The 24,560-nt window shown below is 42.9% G+C and overlaps 1 protein-coding gene across 2 annotated transcripts; it reads left to right on the top strand.

The window, feature by feature from the left end:
• The first annotated feature begins 22 nt into the window (after nucleotides 1–22).
• Nucleotides 23–24,342, top strand: DYNAP (dynactin associated protein). 2 transcript variants are annotated; one of them, XM_074995777.1, is made up of 10 exons: nucleotides 23–2,047; nucleotides 2,380–6,490; nucleotides 12,383–12,622; nucleotides 14,134–14,340; nucleotides 15,557–15,790; nucleotides 16,356–16,509; nucleotides 20,709–20,818; nucleotides 20,956–21,069; nucleotides 21,369–21,518; nucleotides 22,849–24,342. In XM_074995777.1, the coding sequence occupies exons 2-10, from the start codon at nucleotides 6,407–6,409 to the stop codon at nucleotides 22,981–22,983; spliced, it is 1,428 nt and encodes a 475-aa protein (XP_074851878.1). In that variant the 5' UTR covers nucleotides 23–2,047; nucleotides 2,380–6,406; the 3' UTR covers nucleotides 22,984–24,342. The 2 variants fall into 2 exon arrangements, with proteins under 2 accessions (XP_074851878.1, XP_074851877.1); XM_074995776.1 differs by lacking the exon at nucleotides 23–2,047 and having other exon boundaries at nucleotides 2,341–6,490.
• Nucleotides 24,343–24,560: the final 218 nt, after the last annotated feature.

Here is a 24,560-nt window from a genome sequence, read left to right as displayed (position 1 = left end):
TATGCAAATGAGGTGTCAAATATGCAAATGATGTTTGAATTTGCATCTGTTTTACCTCGTTTGCATACCTCTTTCAGAAGAGGAATGTGAGTGTAGATGGCATCCTCAGTAGCCCCATTGCACCCCCCACATTCAGCTACACAATTGATGGAAATAAGGAAACTGAAGAGTGAGATATAAAATTACCCAGACATGAAGGCACTGCAAAAAGTATTTCATAAAGCCCTAGGATCATTGCTTTCTGATAGAACTTTGTTTTGGCATGATTACAGTCATGGAACCAGAGCCTAGAGACAATTTGCTAAATATGGAGACTTGTTTTCTGGAATTTCTTTGATTATTGCGAGTCAGGTTATGCTTTTTTAGCCATTATTTTGGGTTACAGTAGGACAATGACATGACAGATATATAGGCTGAAACACCAAAGCTCCTAAAGAGACCAAATGAGTCTGGCTGTGACCTAGTTCTGTGATTAGAAGAGCTTTAAAATAGTAACTTGGAAAAGTATTATAGCTGCACATTTTCCTTGATGCGCTTTGACAAGTGAGAGATTAATAGCTAAGGGTTAGGTTACCTTTTTTGTACTAATACAAGTGTATAAAATCCCCTCAAACCAAGTAGTCAGTGAAGAAGTTTGAAAAGAACTGAAAGAATGCATTTAAAAGTTCCAAAATGTTTCAGTGCTTCAGGCTGGAGCAGAGGTGAACAAGCTTTTTTTGCATCAGGCTCCACTCTTCATCCCTGCAATTAGCAGGGCACCTCAACTCCCCACCTTGTCTAATGTAATCCAAAACAATGGAAGTATTTTGGTTATGGTCATGTGAATTGGAAAAAAAACCCTTTTGGCAGGTGTATGAAAGTTTTGTAGAATATTAGAAACTTTATGGCTATGTATATAGTAATACACAAACATAAAAACAGTAACATTTCAACATTTTAATGAGATGGATGAGCCCTTTGGAAATTTCACATCCCCTCACCCAAGGTGTGCTCCTCACCCTCCTCCACTTTGCTCACCTCGGGGCTAGAGCAGTGTTGAATAAAAGAAAAGTTAGTCACTTCAGGACTGGTACAATAATGTATGAAATTAAAAATAAAACAAGCAAGAAATTTATGAGTACTGGGCTGTGGGAGTTTTATACTTTATTTATAAAATAATAAATAAAAATATATGAAGATACACATCTCATGGAGCTGGAAGGGACCTTGGGAGGTCACTGAGTCCAGTTCCCTACCTTCCTGGCAGGATCAAACACCTTTTTTTTTTTTTAATCTATTTGCCCCAGATCCCTAAATGGCCCCCTCAAGGATTGAGCTCATAATCATGGATTTAGCAGGCCCGTACACAAACCACTGAGCTATCCCTCCCCCATTAGGCCTGTTGCATCTTCCCTTAAAACTTAAACACAGGAACTAGGAGTGTGCTGCAGTATCCCAGTGTTTTATTCCTAATTCCACTGCTGCCAGCTCCTGCCTTGGTCCCCTAACCCTTCCCTAGGTCCCTTCTCCCTGAGACATGGCTTGCCTGCTCCCATCGCAAGGTGGGGAGAGGATGGTAGACAGAGACAAGGGGATGGCTTTCTGCATCCCCACTATTAAAAATATTCTAGCACCACTGCTAGAAAATAGTTGATTTGGTCTCTTAAAGATACACATTTGTAAAATGGCAATGAATACATATTTTTAAATGAATTAGTTAGTGGCTCATTTCTTCACCACCATGTACATGCTTGTAGCTAAATGTCAACAGATCCTAAGTATTTTACTTGTGTTTGGTTTTAGTCATTTGCAGTATTTCATTTAAAAATACTGTCAGTGGTTATATAGTCACTATATATACATTGCATACTCTTTGTTTAGAGTTTTTCAATTAGCCTGCAAATTCTAAACCTAGAGGAGCAGAGAAAGCTATCTGGTTATTGAGTAAAGTGGGGGTCCTGCGGCACCTTAAAGACCAATAGATTTATTTGGGCATAAACTTGTGGGCAAAAAACCTTTTTGTCAGATGCAGACTACTTCTTTCAGAAGGATAGCTGTCTTGGGCTACGTCTACACTAGCCCCAAACTTCGAAATGGCCACATAAATGGCCATTTCAGAGTTTACTAATGAAGCGCTAAAATGCATATTCAGCGCTTCATTAGCAAGCGGGCGGCCGCGGCACTTCGAAATTGACGCGCCTCGCCGCCGCACAGCTCGTCCCGCCGGGGCTCCTTTTCGAAAGGACCCCCGTCGGGACGAGCTGTGCGGCGGCGAGGCACGTCAATTTCGAAGTGCCGCGGCCGCCCGCATGCTAATGAAGCGCTGAATATGCATTTTAGCGCTTCATTAGTAAACTTCGAAATGGCCATTTGTGTGGCCATTTCGAAGTTTGGGGCTAGTGTAGACACGGCCTTTTAAAGTGGAGTATCTGTGAGTAGAAATAAAGAAGCCATTTGGCATATGGGGTAAAGCATATCTTTACACATTTTAACTGACACAGACTACACAGAAATGTTTGTGGTTCCAGCAAGAGCCAGTGCCAGCCTTCATGGTTCTGCTTTTTATACCAGTCCCGCCACCTGCCCGTGATCAGTGAAAAACTGGGTCTCAAGCAAGTTGTATATCTGTTTAAAAAAATTTGTGAAGACAAGTATTAGACGGGTATGAAATATGAGCAATCATCACACCCTTAAATGTGGTTCTTCCAGGTCTGTGTGAAGATACATTGACAAGACATCTGTAAGGAGCCTTTAGAGCAGCTCCATAAACTGTACCTACTCTTAATCCAGTCTCCTAGGCTATCAAGCCAACATTGTAAATAAAACACCAGTTAAAACATGTCTCCAAATGAAAGCAAATGTTTTTCCTGCAAGTCATAGTCACGTATACATATGAGAACTCACTGTATAACTAATTTGTGATAAATGCAGAAGTACTAAAAAAGGGTTAGTAATAGAAAGGAGATATAATTTCACCATCTTGGCTTTATGCAAGTTAAGAATGAGTAAGTAGATAGGGAAACATAATTGTGATGGCTTTAAATTCTGCTTTAGTTATATCTGTTACTTTGCAAACAAAGTCTGGTGATTGTCATAAAATGAGAACTTCAGGCCCTGTGTCTGTGTTGCAAAAGTTTGGATTACACAAATGTACTGAGTAAAATGAATGTAAAATAAGTACAGTAAATAAGGACTGGTTTACTGGAAAGATTGTTTGAAAAAGTTTTTATACAGAAGTATGTTGTAAGTGCACCAGTGGAAACACCAGATAGCATTGTATTAGATCCTACCTAACAGCTGCATTTAACACAGTTTTTATTAGTCAAAGTTTATACTAAAGATTGTGAGACTTAGCAGGCAGTATGATGCTATTCTTCAGTAAATGTTGCATGACAAAGGAAGAAAACACAGACAAGGAAACAGGTTTTGACCTGATTTTCCTCTGTTTTGCACAGTCATTCATGTATGTGCAAAGTGATTGTACAGCACTGCCATTTAGTTTGCACTGTACACCCACATTACATTTATGTAGTGTGGATATAAATGTTTACACAAATCATAGAATCATAGAATACGAGGACTGGAAGAGACCTCGAGAGGCCATTGAGTCCAGCCCCTGCCCCAATGGCAGGACCAAGTACTGTCTAAACCATCCCTGCTAGACATCTATCTAACCTGTTCTTAAATATCTCCAGCGAGGGAGATTCCTCAACCTCCCTTGGCAATTTATTCCAATGTTTGACCACCCTGACAGTTAGGAACCTTTTCCTAATGTCCACCCTAAACCTCCCTTGATGCAGTTTAAGTCCATTGCTTCTTGTTCTATCCTCAGAGGCCAAGAAAACTTGAATGTTACAGAGAGGGTTGTGTAATCATGAATTTTTTTCTGGTAATGAAATCTCCTTAACGAAAATTTACTTAAGTAAATTGTGAGAGAAGTTAAGTGAGGTATCAGGCAAAGTTTTCAAACTACACAGAGCTCTTTCTTCAGAGCTTGAAACCTTGGCTGAGTAAGACTCACCTGGTTTCTGATATTCTACAGGTGGCGCAACTACAACAATGAGAGAGAGAAAATAGAAAGGTAAGATTCAACTTCAGAAACTAGAATGGAATTAATACTTCTATACAAACAATAGCTCTTCGACCTGCCAAAAAGGCATATTACGTGTCTGTCAGACTATTTGCAAAGAAGTTCCAATAGTCTTAAAGCCTCTGAAGTTGTCTACAGAAAACAATTTGTAACTTGTTGCGCAAATTATGCAAAAAATACATGTGTTGAAAAATATGCTTAAACCACACATGTAATTATAAGAATTAGCAATGGAACACCTTCCTTATTCTCCATATTTTGAGGAAATCTGGTGTGCCATCACCCAGAGAAAAAAATCACAAGACAACAGCATTCCAGTTGAGGTTTTTAAAACTTCTGGAACAATGCTCCAGCACAAACTGTGCCATCTCTTTGAAAAAATCTTGTCCAGTGAACAAATTCTCTACCTGATTTTAAGAATGCCAACTTTGTTATAATATCCAGGAAAGGCGACAAATCTTTGTGTGGGAACTATAGAGAAATTGGCCTCCTGTCCATTGCTGGGAAGATCCTTGCCTGGATTCTATTAAACTGTCTCCTTCCCTTTGCTGAGGAACTTTTCCCTGAATCCGATACGGCTTCAAGTCATCTTGAGGAACAACCGACATGATCTTTGTGGCACAATAGATTCAGGAGAAGTGTAGTAAGCAATACCAGAAAGCGTTCATGGCAGTCATCATTCTAACAAACGCCTTTGACTCCATCAATTGTGATGTCCTATGGAAGGTTCTGTGTAGGTTTGGTTGTCCACAGAAATTCATTTCTGTTATCAGACTACACTATGTTGGGATAACTGCAACCATTCTGTGCAACAGCTTAGGACTGGACTGCATCACTTACACGAGTGTCAAGCAGGGCTCCAACACTCTGCTATTTATGACAATCCTGATTCTTATCTGCAACCACCTTCCAAGCAGAATTGGGATTGAGTATTGTATGGATAGCTAACTTTTCAATCTCCAACATCTCCAAAAAAATTTGAGATCATGAGAATTTTTTTAATGCAGTTGACTTTTGTCTTCACGCATGCACAGGTCCACCCTCAAAGCACCTTAAAACTTTTAGCAGATGTCTTTCATAGCCTAATCTCTCTCTCATGATCTGGAAAACCTCGGTTCTTTACAGCGCTAACTTGCACAAACTACTCTTTGTACACTACAAATTGCCATTGGCAGAAAACCTCTGAGAAATATTGACCATTCTCCATACCTTGGAAGCCGCATCTCCCAAATAGCTAGGCTGTGGCCACACTAGCCCCTCCTTTTGGAGGGGCTATGGTAATGTGGCACTTGTAGATATGCTAATGAGGCACTACCATGAATACGCAGTGCCTCATTACCATAATGGTGGCTGCACACGCTTTGAAACTGCTGGTTTCTAAATGCATGCCGCCCGTGTAGTCGGGGGCCTTTCAAAATGGGCCCCTGATTTCAAAAGCCTTTTATTCACAAAACCAAATGGGGGCATGTTAAGCAAGGCAACAGGAGATTGCTAATGAAGTGCTGCAGTGAATACCAAAATTCTGAGGAGTAAAGGCACTTCAAAGTAGCATGAGTACTTCAAAGTACTCGTGGCTACATGCATGCCAGCACTTAAAAGTTTGACACTTCGAAGTTGCCACAGGGGAGAATTAGCCTAATGAACTGCTATGTATTCATCACAGCACTTCATTAGTAATCTTCTGTCGCTCTCATTACAATGCCCCTTTTGAAGTTGGGGGCAAGTGTACATAAGCCTAAATAGTAGCAATTCAGGGGGATTTTTATTTTTATCCAACAGATGCTGGTGTTCAAAAATTGAGAACATTTTTCATTGTGCGCTTCTACAGTTACCCAATTTTTTCACTATTGTGGCCTTATCCAAAATATTTGGTCAAGAATTATAATGGAAATGGTGACTCATAGAGTGGGGAAAAGCTCTTCTTCACAGGAAAAGGACCAAACCTTGTGTTGCCTTTGCACTTCCCAGCTCACCGTGACACTGCTATTTCTATTTCAGCTGTCCACTCTCAGCTCTTGACTATCCTCAGTTTACAGGACCTGTATGTCTTTCTGTCTCGTCATCCCACAGATTTGTGTGACGCAGAAGAGTTGAATAACTTCACTCCTGAATTTGGAAATAGGCAGATATTTTCTGTTACGGTTAAGAAAAGGAGACTTCCTGGATTGCAACAAATTTGGACATAAGATCATTTTAAGTGTCATTTTCTCTGTGCAAAATGAAAATTGGTTGTTTCTTGATGCTGCAGTGCTAGCAGCATTGCTCACAAATTAGAATTAACATTTTCCAGTCAGATTTTTTTTCCTTTTTTATGAAAGCCTGTTTCAAATTCTGTAAATGGATAACCCAGGATTTGAAATGCATGAAGAGAAAATACACAGTTCCTCAAATAAAAAGGAATGGACGAAGCAAGAGATACCAGTAAGTTTTTCTTTTGCGACTATTTAGAACATTGGGAAATAAGAATCAGGATTGGAGCTTAGTATCTTGTATATTAATAAAGCAAAATGATGTGCTTAAATATACTATTAAAATTAAATAAAATCTTTCTAATTCTCACTTTGCTAATTGGCAGATAAAATAGTCATGAAATCTCCATGGTTTTGCTTCACGTGGCAAAGATGTGATAACGGAAGTCTTAGGGTTAGCTGACACACAAATGCAATTGATTTAACTAAATTCATTCCTTGTGTATTTTTAGTGAAACCATATGTGCTCTATCAGTTACCAGGATGTAGTATGTATGGGTATTTTCAGTGTAAGTACAGAACTGTGTGAGATTGACATAAAGGTACAATTGTTAAAGTGTATTCAAAGCAGTGGAAAGCAGGGCTTTGTATGTAATCTGATCTATTACTTTTTCCTCTGAATGGGATGAGGGCTCTCTCAAGATTGCTGCTAATGCATATTTACTTAAACATTCTAGTTAAAAACAGAATATCTGAATGTGCATAGAAGAGAACAGCTCTGTAATGGAATATGGTGATTTTTTTGTTTTGCTTTTGGTGAGAATTTTTGCCAAACAGGTATAAGGAACACATTACTAATGTAGGTCTGTTGTGGGGTTCCACTCATTGCTAGGGATCCCCTTTTGACTCTTCTGGGAATCAGCTTCTTTCAGGGACTCCATCTTCTACTTATTGTATGTCTTCTGGCCAATCTCGAGCTCTCGGTGTCAACCAGCCCAAACACTTTCCTTCTAAGGAGTAATCATAGCCTTAAACATGCTACTGTTATCCCTTGGAGTCATTGCAAACAACTCTCCTGCAGCCCTATTTTACTCTTAGTACCAAGGCTTCATATAGGCCCTTATATACCTGTCCAGCTGAGCCTCTTTATCAATTCTGTGCTCCCTGTCACCTTCTCCAGGTGCAGCCTGGGCAGTTAATGAGCCTAGCTGGCCACTTTAACCTCTTTCATTTATGTGTGGGGAGCCCAAGTTTTAAAAAATGTTGGTTACCTTATTTTGTTAAGGGCAGCAGAATTTTAAGCATCAGAAGTTTGAAAGCTTAAACATGCAGCTTGAAAAGCACCCTTTATGAATCTAACCAGGTTAAAATAAGCTTAAAATACATTTTCCCAAAGGATTAAAAAAAGTAACTTTGCGAAACATATCTCCTCTCATCAGCCCTGTAAATGGTTAACAAAGCAGCTCTGTTTAATGTATAAAGGATTATCCATCTTGTTACAGTTTGTTGCTTCATCTGTAAAAGTGGTGAAAAATTCAGTTTTAGCTGCTTTTATTGATATTCCGAGAGAGAGATCTAGAATCTATTCTTCAAGCCTTTCTCAGATGAGGAGTGCTCACATTGATGGGCACTAATGAAAACTCCTAGGCCGCATCTACACTAGCAAGTACATTCGAAATTAGGATCGGAAGACCGAGCTCTTTCGAAAGAACCCACGGAGCACCCACACACACCCCACACCCTTTCGAAAGTAACTTTGAAAGAACTCCCGTGTTCTTTCGAAGTCGGTCCTCCATTCCTGGGATGGGAAGAGCACCCTCCTTTGAAAGATAATTTCGAAAGAGGGCAAGTGTAGATGCTCCACAGCCCGCTCATTCGAAAGAGGGAGTCCTCCATGGCGGCGATCAGCTGGCAGGCAGCAGCACCACTCATAGCACAGACAGAGCTCTATGGTTCTAGTGTCCGGCTGCGCTTAAGAGGACACAGGCTCCCAGAAACCCTCAGGTAGAAAGCTGAGAGCGTGCAGCCAGCAGTGAGGCCACGCTGCTCTGCAGCTCACCAGCCCCCACAACAGCCAGCCAGTCTCCCAACCACCCAGACCCATGGCCAGCCACCCAGACCCCTGCCCACCCCAGGGGCCCTCCAAAGACACTGGGGAGTCGTCCCAGGAGGCGGGGCAGGCCCTGAAGCGCCAAGCCCCCTCCTGGACAGAGGCCAAGATCCAGGACCTCCTCTCCCTCTGGGAGGATGAGGAGGTCCTCTAACAAACAGGGGACCATCGCCACAATGCAGTCGCCTTTCAGTGGCTGGCAAAGGGGCTGCTCAGCTGCAGCCACCCCACCTGCACACCAGACCAGGTCCGGTCAAAAGTCAAAGAACTGCGGCAGGGATATTGCAGGGCCTGGGCATTTGGGGGCAGCCCCCACAAGCTGCCCCTACTACAAAGAGCTCCACCGCTTGCTGGGGCCGAAGGAGGCCGGACCTCCCACCATCTTCCTCAACACGTCTGTCAGGGACACTGAGCCAGAGACGGTGACCGAGGGTGAGGAGCACCCGGGGTCGTTTGCCAGAACCAGGCGTCCGCGGACAGCACAGCCACTCGACCCCGCCAGCAATGACGAGGGCTCAAGCAAGGGGGCCCTTGTCATCGACCTCCCATCCAGGCTGTCCAGCCGGGCCCCATCCGACCGTGCCTCGCCTGCCTTCCTGGAGGGACCCCTAGGTAGGTGGCATGCACACCAGCCCTAGGGCCCAGGGAGGGAGTGTCAGGTCCCACCCAGAGTGGCCACCGGCATCCCACATGGCCACCAGTCCAGGTGCATGTGGACCCTGGACAGCTATGTTCCCCGAGCTCTCAGGGGGATGATGCGCGGCACTCAGGACCACATAGATGGGACAGCATCAGGGGCTGCCCAGACTTGGAGTGAGCAGAGAACAGCGTAGGGCTGTGGGGCACCGAGGGACATGTACTCAGGGTGGGCCAGGACACGGGGACCTGCACCTGGAACTAATGGCCCATTCCCCCCTCCTCTTCTGTCTCCACAGCTCCTGCAGCCAGTGGCCGGACCAGCCCCACCACGGAAGGCGAGGGGGAGTGGCCGTCATCCCGAGAAGGGACCGTGCGGCAACGAGGAGGCAGGGGACACTGCCCATGCCGCAGCTTTGCGGGATCTTACTGGCGTACTGCGGGAGTGGCTTGCCATGGAGCGGCAGGCCTGGGACTGGGTCGCAGTGAACATGGATGCCCTGACCTGGGCTGTGGTGGGCCACTTAGACCCAGCTGCCACCCCATTGCAAGCCACTCCTGCACCCGCCCCCACCCCACCGTCCCTCATCCCCCTGTCATCCAGCCGCCTCCCCAGTCCCCCAGTCAGCCTCCCCACACCCGACCTCAACCACTTCCCCAGTTCCCCGGTCAGCCTCCCCACCCCAAACATCTCCTGCCCCCCTGGTCTCCCCCCCCACCCCACCCACTGCAGTGAACCCCTCCCCACGAGCCCGACCTCTCTACCCTTGTCCCAACCCACCTGCCCCCGTCTGCCCTGATGCAGCTGGCCCATATGTTGATGGCCAGGGCTGGCCAAGGTGAGGCCATTCCCCCAACCCCCCAGACCTCCCATGCCGACCCCAGGGAGCCCGCAGGGGCCCCTCCCCAGCAGCGCCCCTACCTCCCTGTGCCACCTGCCCCAGCCCAGCCATGACGGATCACCCGGACCAGGGGGAGAAGAGACGGACATGGGCGAAGGGGATCCCATCCCTCAACCCCCATAAACGAATAGGGCCTTCCGCCCTGACCTTCGGCCCTCCCAGGTCCCAGAGGGTGACCACCTGGGGCTGCAACGCCCCTGTATATAGTTCCCCCCAGTCCCCCTTTTTGTGATACCCCTCCGTGTACATAAGCAGCAAAGCCGTAGTATCAGTTAAGTAAAGTGTTTATTTTGTGGTTCCATCTGGGTCCCCTGTGCATGTGTGGGGGTTGTTGGGGTGTGCATGGGGGTGGTGGGGTGTGAATGGGGGTGGGGTGGTTACTGTGGTTCCCGCTCAAAGGCCCGGTGCAGGGCCTCCCATACCCACACCCTGGCCTGCTGGGCCTGGCGGCATGGGGCAGCAGGGGGCTGCTCATACCCACGCCCTGCCTGAATGGCCCACCCATGCACGAATGGCTTGTGCTTTGCCTCCACAAGGTTGTGCAGGGCACAGCAGGCCCCAACCACTGCCGGAACACTGGGGAGGCCAACTTCCAGCCTCGTGAGGAGGCATCTGAAGCTCCCTTTCAAGTGGCCAAATGCCTGCTCCACCATGTTGCAGTCCTGGTTCAGCCGCTCATTAAAAACGTCCTGGCTGGGCTGTGTGTGTCCGGTGTATGGCCTCATGAGTCAGGCCTGCAGGGGGTAGGCCGCGTCCGCCACGATGCAGGGTGGCATTGTGGTGTCCCCAGTGGGGAGCTCCCGCTGGGGGATGAAGGTCCCCTCGGCCATGCGGCGGCCCAGCCCCGAGTTCCAGAACACCCTGGCATCATGGGCACAGCCGGACCAGCCCACACAGATGTCCTGGAACCGACCGTTGGCATCGACGAGTGCCTGCAGGATCACGGAGTGGTAGCCCTTCCAGTTTCTGAAATGCCCTGCTGCTGTGCTCTGGGGCCCGGATGGCAATGTGCGTGCTGTCTAGGGCCCCCAAGCAGTTTGGGAAGCCCAACTCCTCGAAGCCCTGGATGGCATCGCCCAGGTCCCTCACACGCACCAGCTGCCATAGGAGGATCCTGTTGATGTCCCAGACAACCTGCAGGGAGTGGGAGGAGGATGCACTCATGAGCATGGGGTGGGGTGTAGTGTGCCCGACCATCCCTGTCTCCTGCAGGGCAGGCCTCCCTGGGGCCCCTGTCCCTGTCCTGTCCCCGATAGGGGCTGCCCTCTGGTCCTCGATGGTGCCCCATGCTGGAGTGCCCCCCATCCCCTGGCCCCCGCATGCACATGGCTTACCTCATTGAGGACAGCCCCAACGGTGGCCCTACCCACCCTGAACTGATGGCCGATGGATCGGTGACTGTCTGGAGTGGCCAGTTTCCAGAGGGCGATGGCCACCCTTTTCTGGAGTGCTGGCCTCACGCGGGTGTCCTGGTGCTGGAGGGCTGGGGCAAGCCAGTGGCACAGCTCTAGGAATGTCCCTTTGGTCATCCGGAAGTTCTGTAGCCACCGGTCATAGCCCCAGTCGTCCAGCACCAGCCAGTCCCACCAGTCACTGCTTGTGGCAAAGCTCCACAGGCAGCGGATGCCCCGGGGGACCAGCTGGGGATGTTGCACCCTCTGGATGACTTCCAGGAGGGTGGCTAGTAGGCTGGCTGCCCGTAGCCGCTGCTGCGGAGTGGCCAGGACCACAGCCAGTGCACTGGCCACAGCCTTGATGAGAATGAGGGGCTGCTCGGGTTCCATGGGGGCCCGGGGTGCCTCCTCTGATCCTTGGTGTGCGAGCCTGGGGACAGGTGGCTGGCCCTCAATGTGTGCGGGCTGACATAGGGGATGGAGGGGCCTTTAAGGGGACGGTGGGCTGCGGTGCCGGAAGGGCTCATCCGCCATGCAACCCTGCCTGCAGGTCTTCCTGCACCTGTGCTTTCAAAAGAGCGCCCTGCATAACGTGGATGCTCATTTTTGAAATTGCACTCCGGGACTTTCGAAAGAGCAGATCGCACCTTCAGTCTCTGTTTTTCTGTGTGGACGCTCCCTTTTGAAAGGCCGGCTTTCGATGTTCTGTTTCGAAAGCCGTCCCTTCGAAAGGGGGCTGTAGTGTAGGCGCAGCCCTAGATAAGAAAAAAGAGGGAATAGAATGTGTGTAATTTGTTAATAAAGTCTGCTATATTGGGCCCCTTGAGTGAAAGGCGTTTAAGATTTGTTCATAGTTTCATAAATGTCAAGCCCGAAAGGGGCATTAGAGCATCTAGGCTAACCTACTATTTAACAGAGGCCGTACAAATTTTATGCAGTTACTCTAGTGCTGAATGCGCCAACTTGTCTAACAAAAGCATACCTTCAGGAAAAAATATCCAGTCCTGATTACACAGGTACCATTGCATTAACTGATGTTCTGTTCTCTAACTAATAACTTTGTTTTTCAAAACATGTTGTAGGAAAGAAAGAGCCACTGGTCGCTGTTGAACATTTTTTTAGTTTGTCTTTTGGCCTGCATAATCTGCACCATTATAGGAGTGCTTATTTTATCCTTGGTCTACATTAATAACACCAAATTTATGACAGAGCTGAATATTCTAAAGCATGAAATAACCTCTCCAAATGCTCCAACAAGAAAGTCAGACAAAAGAAGAGTAGATGTCAAATTCCAGTTTCTGAATCATCTGAGTAAATCTAAGGTAACATTTTTTCTTTTTACAAAACAGTATTATTGTATTCAATACAGATGTTTAGGGCCACATTTTCAGACTTTTCTCCCCTCTCCTTTTCTGCCCACAGAATTGCAGGCACAATGAGATTTATGGGTTTCCATGATTTGTAAATAATCCAAAATGCAGTTTGTATCTTTGGAAAAACTCATTTAAAAGATATAAGCTTAGATGATCTAAATAACCAAAATTATAGACTAAAAAGGAAGTAAAATTTCAAAATATAGCATTGAAATTACAAAATGTGAAACCATGTTAAACATTTTCAGAAAGCTAGAATATAAACAGAATCCTGTAAATTGAAATTGCCAGTCTTGAGAACTGAACTAAAATGTATTCTTTGGTCACAAATAAATGTGACCAATGCGAGGGTCTCATTTTAGACAATAGCAGTCTTACAGCATTGCAGTTTATGTACAAAACAAACAGATTACTTAGAGTTTTGTCTCTGTATGTCAAAACTTACAGAATAATTAGAAACTTATCAATTTTAGAACTCCATTTTCACAATGCCAGGTGTTAAATTGCATCTTCTGACCCTTTTTAAAAATGATTAAAAGTATTTTACAAGGATTGTTCTGATCATGTGCTCATGTTTATAAGGGGTTTTCCTGCAAAGGAGAAGATGGAGAGTGGAGAGTGATAGACAGTAGAGAGTTATACTGATATACATTGCAGTGAAATATGCAAATTAAAGGAAGTAAAAAATAGGAATATTTTCCTAATTTCTTTCAATTCTGATATTCTTAGGCATTCAATGCAGCTGTAGGAAGTGCAAATGTACAAACAAATGTGTTTTTCAAGATTACAGTGTCCCCTAAATATGCTTTCCTAACATGAGGTGACTTTTTAAATTATTGAATTTATTCTAGAATGGACAGAGTACAAATAAATGGGAAGGAACAGTCTGTAAGATCCTGGTTCAGGAAGTCTGCTTAAACATCTGCTTTATTTTAAACATGTACCTAAATGCTTTCCCAAATCAGTGTCTTACTAGACACAAAAAAGAGAAGGTGGAAAAGGGTAGTAGTTTAGTTTTTGATAGCAAATACTCACTCATTTATTCTGATGAAATCCTGGCACTGGTGAAGTCAATGGTTATTTTTCCATGGACTCCATTAAGGCCAGAATTTCACCCAAATCTTCCACTTTTTTAGTTTGATTTACTTACAAAGGCATTCCTAGCCATTAATTTTGCTCAGAACTTTGGCCTTAGAAACATTGCTCATCAATCACTGTTAAGAAATGATACATTATTATAGAAATTTGATTTATGAAAGCATATGTGGGCTCATAAAAAGTTCACTAAATGCACTGAGAAGCCTTGCAAAGAAGACAAAAATTACTCAAGTTTTCCACAAAGTTAAAATTTTCATTAAAAATGTCCCAAAATAGTTCCTCCATATTTTTCCTTCATTTCCCCACTGGCTATGCCTTTGTCCAATACTTATAAAGAATAATTTATATCTATAATTTTCCAGGTATTTCAGTTTCCTGGGGGTGATATTCAGTGGGCAAGATTTAGGTATGATGTAAACGATTATCAAAGTGAAGAAGAAATGGAATTTGGAACAAGCATAAACAATCAGCGGTCTAAGATGACTTTTGGAACATTACGAATCAAAAGCAAAGGTCTCCGGGCCCCCCATTGGCACTTTAATGCCAATGAACATGGCTTTCTCCTAAAGGTAATTATTAAGTTACCTGCTGTAATTAAGGCACCTGGTTATTTTAAGTCACCTGTTGTAATTTTCTGAGTAAAACAATGTCAGCCTTTGGTCCCATATACAAATGTTAAATAATAATGATACTATTATTGGTTAATGTGTTATATTGTCACACCTTGGTGCCTGAAATTATATTCTTACCTGGCCTGATTTGCAAACATTTTGGAGTCTCACATCTCTGACCAAAGTGTAATAGGTGCAGTCAGTGCTTTTTTTTTTTTTTTTTTAGAAAAAAGGGTGCCAGAACTCAAGTCTGATGATTCCTCATAGGGGTTAGGGTGTTCATTTTTAATGCCCCGGTCTCCATGCTGATGCAGGATAAGCAGGGCTCCTGTCCCAGTCTCTACACTGCTATGGGACTGGCAGTGAAAATTTTTCTGGTGTTTTAATAGAAAAAAGGTGTCGGAACTCCCTGCTGGTGCATTCTACCAGAAACACAAGCCCTGGTTGCAGTTAGTGGAAATTGTGCACCTCTAAAAATTCACTCACTCTTGTAGGTACCCACATATGATTTAGATGTCTAATATAAGGCACCCAGATTTGAAAATGTTTGTCTTATATCCTCTGGCTATCCAATTCTCTCTTTGTAAAGTGGGGATAGTAAAATGTACATTAAGTACAATCACATGGGGTGTTGTGAGGAATAATTAGAGACTGCACCTAATTTTGCAAATAAAGTCTTACGTATTTTGAAGAATTGACTCTTGGATATACTTAGAATACTAACATTATTGTTATTATTAAGTATTTAATATTTATGCCACTGTAGAACTCAACGGCCTCAATCAGAATGGCAGCAATTGTGCAAGACATTCCACAAACACATGGTCCTAATCCCCAATAGTTTGAATTATTTATATAACTAAAAATATTAACAATTTTATTTAAATAGCTTAATGGTGTGCATGTGAGAGAGAGAGAGAGAGAGAGAGGTAAATTTATCAAGTGTGTCTCATAAAAAATTGGCCTTCCAACAATTTATTGCTGAATGCATTATACTTGATTTGGTCTCTCAAAAGCTGAATAAGGGTGGGACCATAACCAGAGTGGGCTGCCACCAGTCACAAGCGTGTTTTAATTATTAGAATGCAGGCAGATATAGTTTATGAGCTGACTATGGAAAAATTAATGTTTGCTTCTTTCTTTCATGACTTAGTTCTGTCACTCTATGTTTCAGGGTAGTGCCTGGATCGGTGTTGTTGATGCTGGTGGTAGCATAGTTACCACGTACAATGTTACAGCAGGCCAAGTGATTTTCTTTCCTAAGAACACATTGCATTGGATAAAGAATGTGGGAGAAGATGACTGTTTGTTCCTGCTGTTCTTTACAACACATGAAGAACTTCAGACCTTGGATGTTGATGATGTATTTTTCTCCACGCCAGAAGACATAGCAGCAAGATCATTAAAGGTATGAACAGTAGCTCACACTACTCTGTCTTGCTGAAAGTAATCCCAGCAGGCCCAACCCAAGAGGAAGATGTAGGCCCTTATCAATTTCTGGTGGTTCCCCTCTTTCCTGGATCTTCTCTCTCCTACCTGGAAGGATGTGTTTGCCTCCAATGTAGCAGAGTTCTCTCATCCTTAGAACTAGTCCTTGTCACAGTGGGGCAGTGGTCCCTGAAGCTAGTATATAGACTCATAGTATCTGCTGGATCTAGGGAGATGCACAGGTTATCATGGTAGAAACTGCATTCCACAGAGTGGGGCACACCCTCTTTCCTTCATGGAACTGTTTGTAGTATTTACCCACATGAGACTTCCATTTTGTTTCAGTTTCACATAGAAGTTGAGTGAAGTCTAAAATCAAATCTAGAGCTAGGAATTGTATAGGATAACACATGGCAGCAAGTCTCACCAGATCAGACATTCAGTATGCCTTTAATGTGCAAAAGCACATTACATGATTGAGCAGCTCTCCTTTTCCTGTTTGCTTCATTCATTTACTCACATAACATTTATTGTATATGTTTTAGCCTAAAGACGGAGTGAAGTTTATTAGAACATTCAAGAAACAAAAAGAAGATCAAGCTATTAACCTTCCACCAAACTTAGCAGAACTTGTTCAGAATGCCAGCTATGTGCAATCTCTAGACAAGCTAGTGTGGAGATACTTCTATAACCTCAAAGGTACAGACCTAAGAACTCAATACATAAAGGAAGTATGTGTTTGTTTTGAAGGATGTACTTCACACAATGCATAATCTGTGGAACTCTGGTGGTGGTGTGAAGATCAAAACTATAGGTTCAAAAAGAATTAGATAAGTTCATGGAGAATAGGTCCTGAAATTGTTTTTAGCCAAGATGGACAGGGATGAAACCTCACATTCTTGGTGTCTCTAGCCTTCTGACTGCCACACGATGGGACTGGACAACAGGTGGGATTCACTTAGTGATTGCCCTGTTTTGTTCACTCCCTTTGACTCTCCTGGGATTTGTCAGGGTCAGAAGACTGGATACTGGGCTAGGGGGTGATTTGTCTAACTCAGTATGTTCTCATGTGGTAAAATTTAATAAAAATTAAATGGGATAGAAGGGAGAAGTAGAAATATAATAGTCTAGAAACAATTTAATAAAAGGGACAATATTGAACAGAAAGTACTAACACTTTCTTATACATAAATGATGATAGATACCGTAATTGCTGCTGTCTGAAGACATAGGTCCTGGTTCTTCTCTCACTCAAACTGTTTTACTCTATTGATTTTTAATCTGGGCACCAACCTAGGTATCAGCATCAGGCCAGGCAGAAAATTTGCAAACACAAAGTTTTGGGGCCTTTGAGATACTTTTCAGGGTTGTTGAGAGGAAAGGATATAACAACTCACATTTTTACAATGTCTTGCATATTTTGCATATGAATTTGCAGTGAATAGGCATGTACAAACATATACCTGATAGCTCTCTTCATACTCATGAACAAATAACACAATCTCTCCAGTGTCAGGCAACTAAGATCACTGTTTATAGTCACAAAAATATTAACAAATCACTTTTTTTGTGTTAAACAGCCAGCTGTCTTGACTAGACCCATTAATGCAAATGAGCTAATAGACACAAACACAAGACTTGAGGAAGTGACTATCCAAAAACAATTTGTTGAGGTGGCCCTGGATATTAGGCATTATATATACTTACTTCTATTATTGGTCTACTTCAGCTATGCAAATTGCACCTACCATGGTGTCTTCCATACAGTAAGGTTGATGGAGGTTCCTCCCCATTTACACTGGCCAATCTTCTTGTTTTGCTGGAGTATGGGCATTGATGGGAGTGCGTTTGGTTTATTGCATCTTCAATGACACGATGAATTGATGTACAAAAGATCAGTCCCTGCTGGGCTGGTCCCTGGCATAGTGAAGACATACCCTTAGAAAGAGGAACATGAAGGCCCAAATTCTCAGCCACAGACAATACAATTCTGAATACACTATTTATGTGTATTGGAAATCTCAGTGCACTCTTGATTGTGAGCCATCTGCTCTTTGCTGTAGTTCTCCACCATAATTTAGAACAGTCTAAATTATACCATGTCACTATCTATGTAATACTCAAGGGTCTATTATTTCAGCTAAGAATTGGTCAGGTTCCACAGACACCCCAGACAACTTCTACAGGCATGGCCATAGGATTGGCCATGTTGGCTTTACGCTACTGGAAGATCCATGTATATGAAGGGGGTCAACCCATGGTTAGTTATGCCAGTTTTCGTACTGTTTGCCGTGGGCAGTGAAAAGTGGCTACCTGGTGTTTCAGAAATAGGGGGGGAATTTAGCATGAATCCACATGTTGAAACTGTATATATCCTTTGAGTTCTAATGAGCAGGTATCACAAGATGCCTTAGGAAAAACACTATATAAAGGCAGGTTATCGAATCATAGATTTTAAGGTTAGCAGGGTCCATCAAATCATGTAGTCTGGGTATCGCAGGCCATCAGCTGTACCCAACAACTGAACCCAGCAATTGAAACTAGACCAAAGTATTCTAACCCTCCAGCTATTGTATGCTATAGGCAGAGAGCACTAGGGACTGAGATGTACCCGTGTTCAAGAACCCTGCAATGGTAGTGAATTGATTAAATGAGATATACCTTGATAGTATACAAATTACCTTTGCCCACATGCTGCTGGGGAAGGCCCCCTCTACCCCCAAACCCCAATTTGTTTAGCAATTTTATTAAAGGGAAAGCCCTTCCCATGTATGACAGTCAGTTAGAAACATGACCATTCAAGCATGAACCAGCTAGCCAGGTAGGTGTGTGAGAGAGAATGCTCAAGGACATCCAAAAGCACTGACTCATCCCATCCAGTGTTCCATCTTCAGCTGTGGCCATCTTTGATGTTTTAGAGAAAGGTCACACTCAAAAGGCCCCAGGGAAATGTATTGAGTGAGTTAGTTAGAGGTAAATAGTGATAGAATAGTCTTGTTCCTCTCCTTCCTGCCTCCTGAGGAAGTCTCATTCTCCTGGCAGGGAGCACCTGGCTCATCAGGTTGTAATCACTGCCTCTCCTGCCAAGAGACTATATCTGTTAGAAATGGCCACTCTATAGGCTATGTCTACACAGGCAATTTTGTCTTTCAAAAGTGTTAAAATGACCCCCACATCCCCCAGACACAAAAGAACAGTTTTGCAGATGACAAGTGGCAGTATGAACAGTGCTTTGAACATGCACTGCTGTCAGCAAAGCTAATGCTGCTCATTGGGGTGGAAGTATTTTGTTGGCAAAAGAGTCAACAAACAGCAGCTACACTGCACAACTTTTAACAATGCAGCTATAGCAAAATGGCCTTTGCTAAAAGCTGAATAGTGTAGAAAATGACTGTGTCTGTTGCACTTCTGGGAGCTGTTGGCCTTCCCAAAGCAACTAAACTCTGGCCCTGTAATTTAGAGCAGTGAGATTAAATGGTGATTACTAATAACAGAACATTCCCTTTGACCAACTTCGGAATCAGGTCAGGAGACTCTCCCATACATCCATCTTCAGACAGATCCAGCCCCCTTTCAACTGCAATGCAGGCTTCCCTAAGGAAAGGCTTTGGAAGCTTTGGGAAGGTTTCCAAGCAGAAGAGTGCAGCCTCTCATTTTAAGGAGCAAGCAAGGTCCCCAGCAAGATTCACAGACTTAGAAGTATTATCCTCTCAGCTCAGTACCATGGAGATGAAAGACTCTTCTTCTAATACCAGTGGGGCCAACTACCCTCTTGCTCTGCCCTGCCAGCAGGACTGAGTGCGACAGACCTGTTTAAGTAGAAAAGTTATCCTTCTTTAAAGGAGAGTGGAATGCACATCCTTATCTTCTTCATAATATTTTATAAAGTGAATCAGCCACCAGTGCATGATGTTTACACACTGTGTACACTTAATCTTGCAAGATTCTGAGCATTTCCTGGAAGATGCTGAGCATCCTGCACTCCCATGCTGAATCTACACTAGCAAGTTTTTTTCAGAAAAGCTATGCCTTTTCCAAAAAAACTGCAGAGCATCTACACACAAAATGCGCTCTATCTGAAATCAAAAGAATGCATCCCTTTTTTCCAGTGGTCCTCTTCCTCTCCCAGATGAAAAAGAGTGCCTTTTTCTGAAAGATTCTTTCAGGAAAAAAAAGACTGTAGACACCCCTTGGGCCCTTCTTTCAAAAGGCCTCATGGCACCGGATTTTTCAATCCCTGGCCTGTTCTTTTGAAAGATCGGGGGCTGTGTGGACATTGCTATCGAAAGAGCAGATTGATCTTTTGAGCTGCTTTTTTGTGTGTGGACATGATCTTTCAAAAGAAGTTTTTTTGGAAGATCTCTTCCAGAAGAGCTTCTTTCAAAGGATTTTTATAGTGTAGACTCAGCCCTAATGATTAAGCACCTTGCAGAATTCAGGACAGTTGGAATCATTGCCATCAGAACTTTTCATGACAAAAAGTTTGAACTCACAGTTTTCAGTGAGTTGCTAGAAAGAAGCTGCTGTCACTAATAATAAAGAATATACTGCTAGTTACTAATCTTAGTCTGAACTCAAAAAGAAATTCTGATATTGAAGTTCTGATTATTTGTACACCTGCTGCTTGTCTGTGCAAGTATAAACTTCTGGTCAATTTGTGTTATATATCCTCCACCACTGGCTGTATCACAAAGGGTAGGAGTCTATAAAACTAGCTAAAAGTAAATAGATGCCCATGATTTTAGCCCTGGATATGCCAAGTTCAGTCCCTAGTGAGGACTCATGATCTCAGTCAATAATCATGCAACACTAGCTAAAAGCAAATCTTTTGGCAATTAATTACTAGTAGCATATGAAAATATTTTCTAGTCATTCTCATTTAACTGTCATTCATTCAGATTCAACAGAATTCAAACTTCCAGGAGGAGTAATTCAGTGGGCTCGCTATCGCAAAAATGGAGTTGGTCTAAATGAAAATGAGAAAATCTTCAGTGACTCACTGCAAAGGGTATGTATATTCAGTAGAGTGTTTCAGTTGCTGAAACATAAGGTTGCATGCAAAGCATGTGGGGACGTCATCACTCTCCAACACAGCTAACATGCTGCCATATGGACTATTGTCTGAATGTTGTGCTTACTTTCCAGCATGAAAATACTCTTACCTTAGGAAGTCTCAGGATATACAGCAATGGACTGCGGCAACCTCATTTTCATTTCAATGCTAATGAGATGGGCTATGTTATTAGTGGCTGTGGAAAGGTAATTTGCTAATCCATGTATTCTAAAATTCATAATGTTGATCGGTCTTCCAAGACAAAGAAGTTAAAACTTCCAATGAATCCCTTTTCCTTATATGGGGAGTTGAATAATAGTAGCCACAATTCTTCCCTTGTGGATGCCTGCACCTGTCTGGTGCTTTGCTGAAGCCAGTGGTTTAAACGTTGGTGCAAAACTAGGGCCATAATTCTTAATTAATCTTTTGATGACTGGGCATAGCATATACAGCTGTATATTTGAACATTTTCCATCAAGAAGTAATTGCTGCATCTCTTGTTTAGGTGGGAATTATTGTTTCATCTAAAATTACCACTGACTTTGACATTGGTGTTGGTGATGTTGTGTTTTTTCCCATTGGAACACAACATTATGTCAAAAGCACATGTGATGAGGATTTGCTTATGATTCTAGCATTCAGCACTGGCAACCAGGTAAGAATTCATAATAGGAATTACTATACAAGCAATGGGTGGTGGGAAAGCCTAAATTGGACTTGTTCTCTGATTGGTTATCTTATGCTTTGCTACATACTCAATAACGCTCTGCTACACTGATAGTGAGCTTCACTTCTGGTGTGAAGGCCCTTCCTGAGATACTACTGAAGTACCACCTTGGGTGGTGGGGAAGGGAAAGGAGAGAGACTGGTGTCTGTGTGTGTGTTTACATGTGGATGTAATGCTACTGTATACATGTGAAACCTGGACAACATACAAGCATCATTTGAAGGCACTTGAACAATATCATCAGCACTGCCTCAGGAGAATCCTAAGTATCTCTTAGGAAGATAGGTGTACAAACACTAGCATCCTGGAAGAATCAAACATGGCCAGCATTAAATCCATTATCAACACCTTCGTTGGACTGGTCACTTGATTCAGATGTCTGATCAGCGCCTCCCAAAACAAATTCTGTTTTCAGAGCTGAAGGAAGGATGGAGGAGAGTTGGGGGCTAGAGGGAGTGATATAAGTTCATGCTGAAGGCACACATGATAAAGTGTAGCATTGGTGCCAACACTTGGGAGAATTTTGCGCAGGACAGTCGCAAGTGGAGAGTGGTAATCCATGAGGGGGTGGCATAATTTCAGAGGTCCCATCACAGTGCAGATGAGGAGAGGCAAAGAAAAAAAGAGTGGCAGAAGCTGCCCCGTGCCCCTCCAATAGCTACCAACACCTGCTTCTTCTCTGATAAGACCTTTGGCTCCAGAATCAGGCTGATCAGCCATCAATGAACTCACAAATAGGAGGGTGACATGAAGACATCCTACTCGTTATCGAGTGACTGCCCAGAAGACAAGATGAGAACATGTGTATGAGAGAGAGCTTGTCTGCTGATAATTCTGTGGGTTGATTATCCTGCAAAATCCTCTATACCCCTGTGCACCATGTTAACTGGTGCGTGCACGTACACACACACACACTAACTTTACACACCCAGTTGCTCTGATTCACTATCCGCTTGTGCTTTTAGTATTAGAAGCTATTAACTTTCAGAGCTCGTTCTTAAACACAGAGCTCAGAACTTTCTCTGTACGCAGTCCACAAAAAAGGTGTGTCCAGAAATGAAGTTAAGATTTTAATAGTTTTCATGAAAAATACTGTGTAAGTGCTACAATTTTTATTAATGATATTTTTATTATGTTCACTCTCATGAACCATATTGCTTTTATTCAACTTATTTTAGTATTCCCTTCTATCAATAGCTTTATAAAATGAGCGTTTAATAATAGATTATTTCTATTTGAAATATGACATTTCTAACAGCTGCAAACCCTTGATATGGATGACTACTTCCATGCCACAGCGGATCATATTCTTGCCCAGCTTTTCTTCAAGAAACAAGAGGAATTTAAGAAGATCCCAAGGTTTAGTGAGGATCAGGCAATTAACCTGCCATAGGAACCAATATTGCCCAACATAATTAAATTTAACTGCCTTATTTTTAGAAGTTCTTTTTACCTTTCTTTCTGTTTATCTGGGAGAGCTGTTCAAAAAACAAAATCTCATTTTAATATTAGTATGCAGTTATTTTGGTTTGTATTTGAGTCACACGAGTGTTTAAATTCTTTTGTAAATAAAGGTGACTCCTGCCATTCAGATAATTTTTTTTATATATTTTCTCTGTTCCATTTATTAATTCATACACTTCATCTTGCTTTACTTTTTCCATCAAAGTACTAAAATTTACATTAGTAAACACATTCACTGTTTTTGAGCTCCCCTCCCTTCATATGCAGTGTGGACATGTTTCTTTGGTCTCTTAACTAGAATTACAGATAGTAGTAAGTACTACACTCAACAGTATTTTCAAGATTGAGCTCTTAGTTGCCTTTTAATACACTCAGGCCATACCTGCCTTCGCTCCACAAATTGTAATCAAACAGAAATGGCACTAGACAGGGACTCAGGAGACTTGGCCTTTAATAATGGTGCCATCTGCAAATTGCTGTGTGACCTTCGCCAAGTCACTACATCATTCTGGGCTTCCATTGCCCATTCTACTTGCTCTAGCTCTCTTGCTCTCTCTCTCTCTCTCTGTCTCTCTCCTTTAGACTATGGCTCTTTGGGGCAATGACTGTTTCTTATCATGTACAGTGCCTAGCACAATGCAGCCCATTTCTCAGCTGGATGCACTAACCTGCTACTGTAACAGAAATAATAATAATAATAATAAATAACTGTTGTAAAAACTATATGTACAGTACAACAATTTGAAAACTCGGAACATGAATTGGTCTTTTCAAGACCCCAAACATTGGGATACTACAAAATCTTGCAAAATTTGGGTGTGAAAACTGAATAAAATAATGTGATGGAAATTTTCACTTATAAGATTTTCCTCCACCAGTTTTCCATGGGACATGCATCTCTTGGGATTTTCATGCAGAAATATGTTTGTGGGTGGATGTTTCTGCTGAAAGTTTGGCTCTTATCAATCTAGTCCAGTTGAGCTGTACATATCCTAGTCTTCTCCTTTACTGTAGAATCAGCCTCACTTAAAATAGTCTCTTTTCCAAGGTACTATGAAAATATTTTGGAGTTAATCCTGAAGTGACCGTAAATTGAACAGTACTGTTGCTATTTACTGCATTGTAATTAAGTGATCATTGCTTTGCTTTGTGTAGAAAGTGGAATAAACAGCCTGTGAAATGCATTTGTAGGGGAAAAAACATGATTATTATCCAGTCAGCTGCATTTGGGTATAGGCAAATTTGAATCTATATATACTTTTTGTTTTTGAATAAATAATTATCTTGTTTTCTGACTTGTAATTTTGCATCTGAATTTTTAGACACACTAATAAATATGTACCAAGTCTCCAGTTCAGCAAAAACACAAAACACACAAAAAACAATCAACCACCACCCCCAACAATAATATACACATTTTACATTTTTAAGCATATTTGTAGTTTCATTGACTTCATGTCCTAATTTATAGGCATACAGTTCTGTTACTCAGAGCAGATGTCATAG

The sequence above is a fragment of the Carettochelys insculpta genome, chromosome 5, assembly GCF_033958435.1.
Source record: "Carettochelys insculpta isolate YL-2023 chromosome 5, ASM3395843v1, whole genome shotgun sequence".
Classification (NCBI taxonomy): domain Eukaryota; kingdom Metazoa; phylum Chordata; order Testudines; family Carettochelyidae; genus Carettochelys; species Carettochelys insculpta.
This window is presented reverse-complemented; position numbering and strand designations above follow the sequence as displayed.

Coding starts and splice junctions, on each gene's coding strand:
- DYNAP (XM_074995777.1), top strand. CDS start 6,407: ATGGATAACCCAGGATTTGAAATGCATGAAGAGAAAATACACAGTTCC. Junction 16,510..20,708: donor ATACTTCTATAACCTCAAAG/GTACAGACCTAA, acceptor TCATTCATTCAG/ATTCAACAGAATTCAAACTT. Junction 21,519..22,848: donor CATTCAGCACTGGCAACCAG/GTAAGAATTCAT, acceptor CATTTCTAACAG/CTGCAAACCCTTGATATGGA.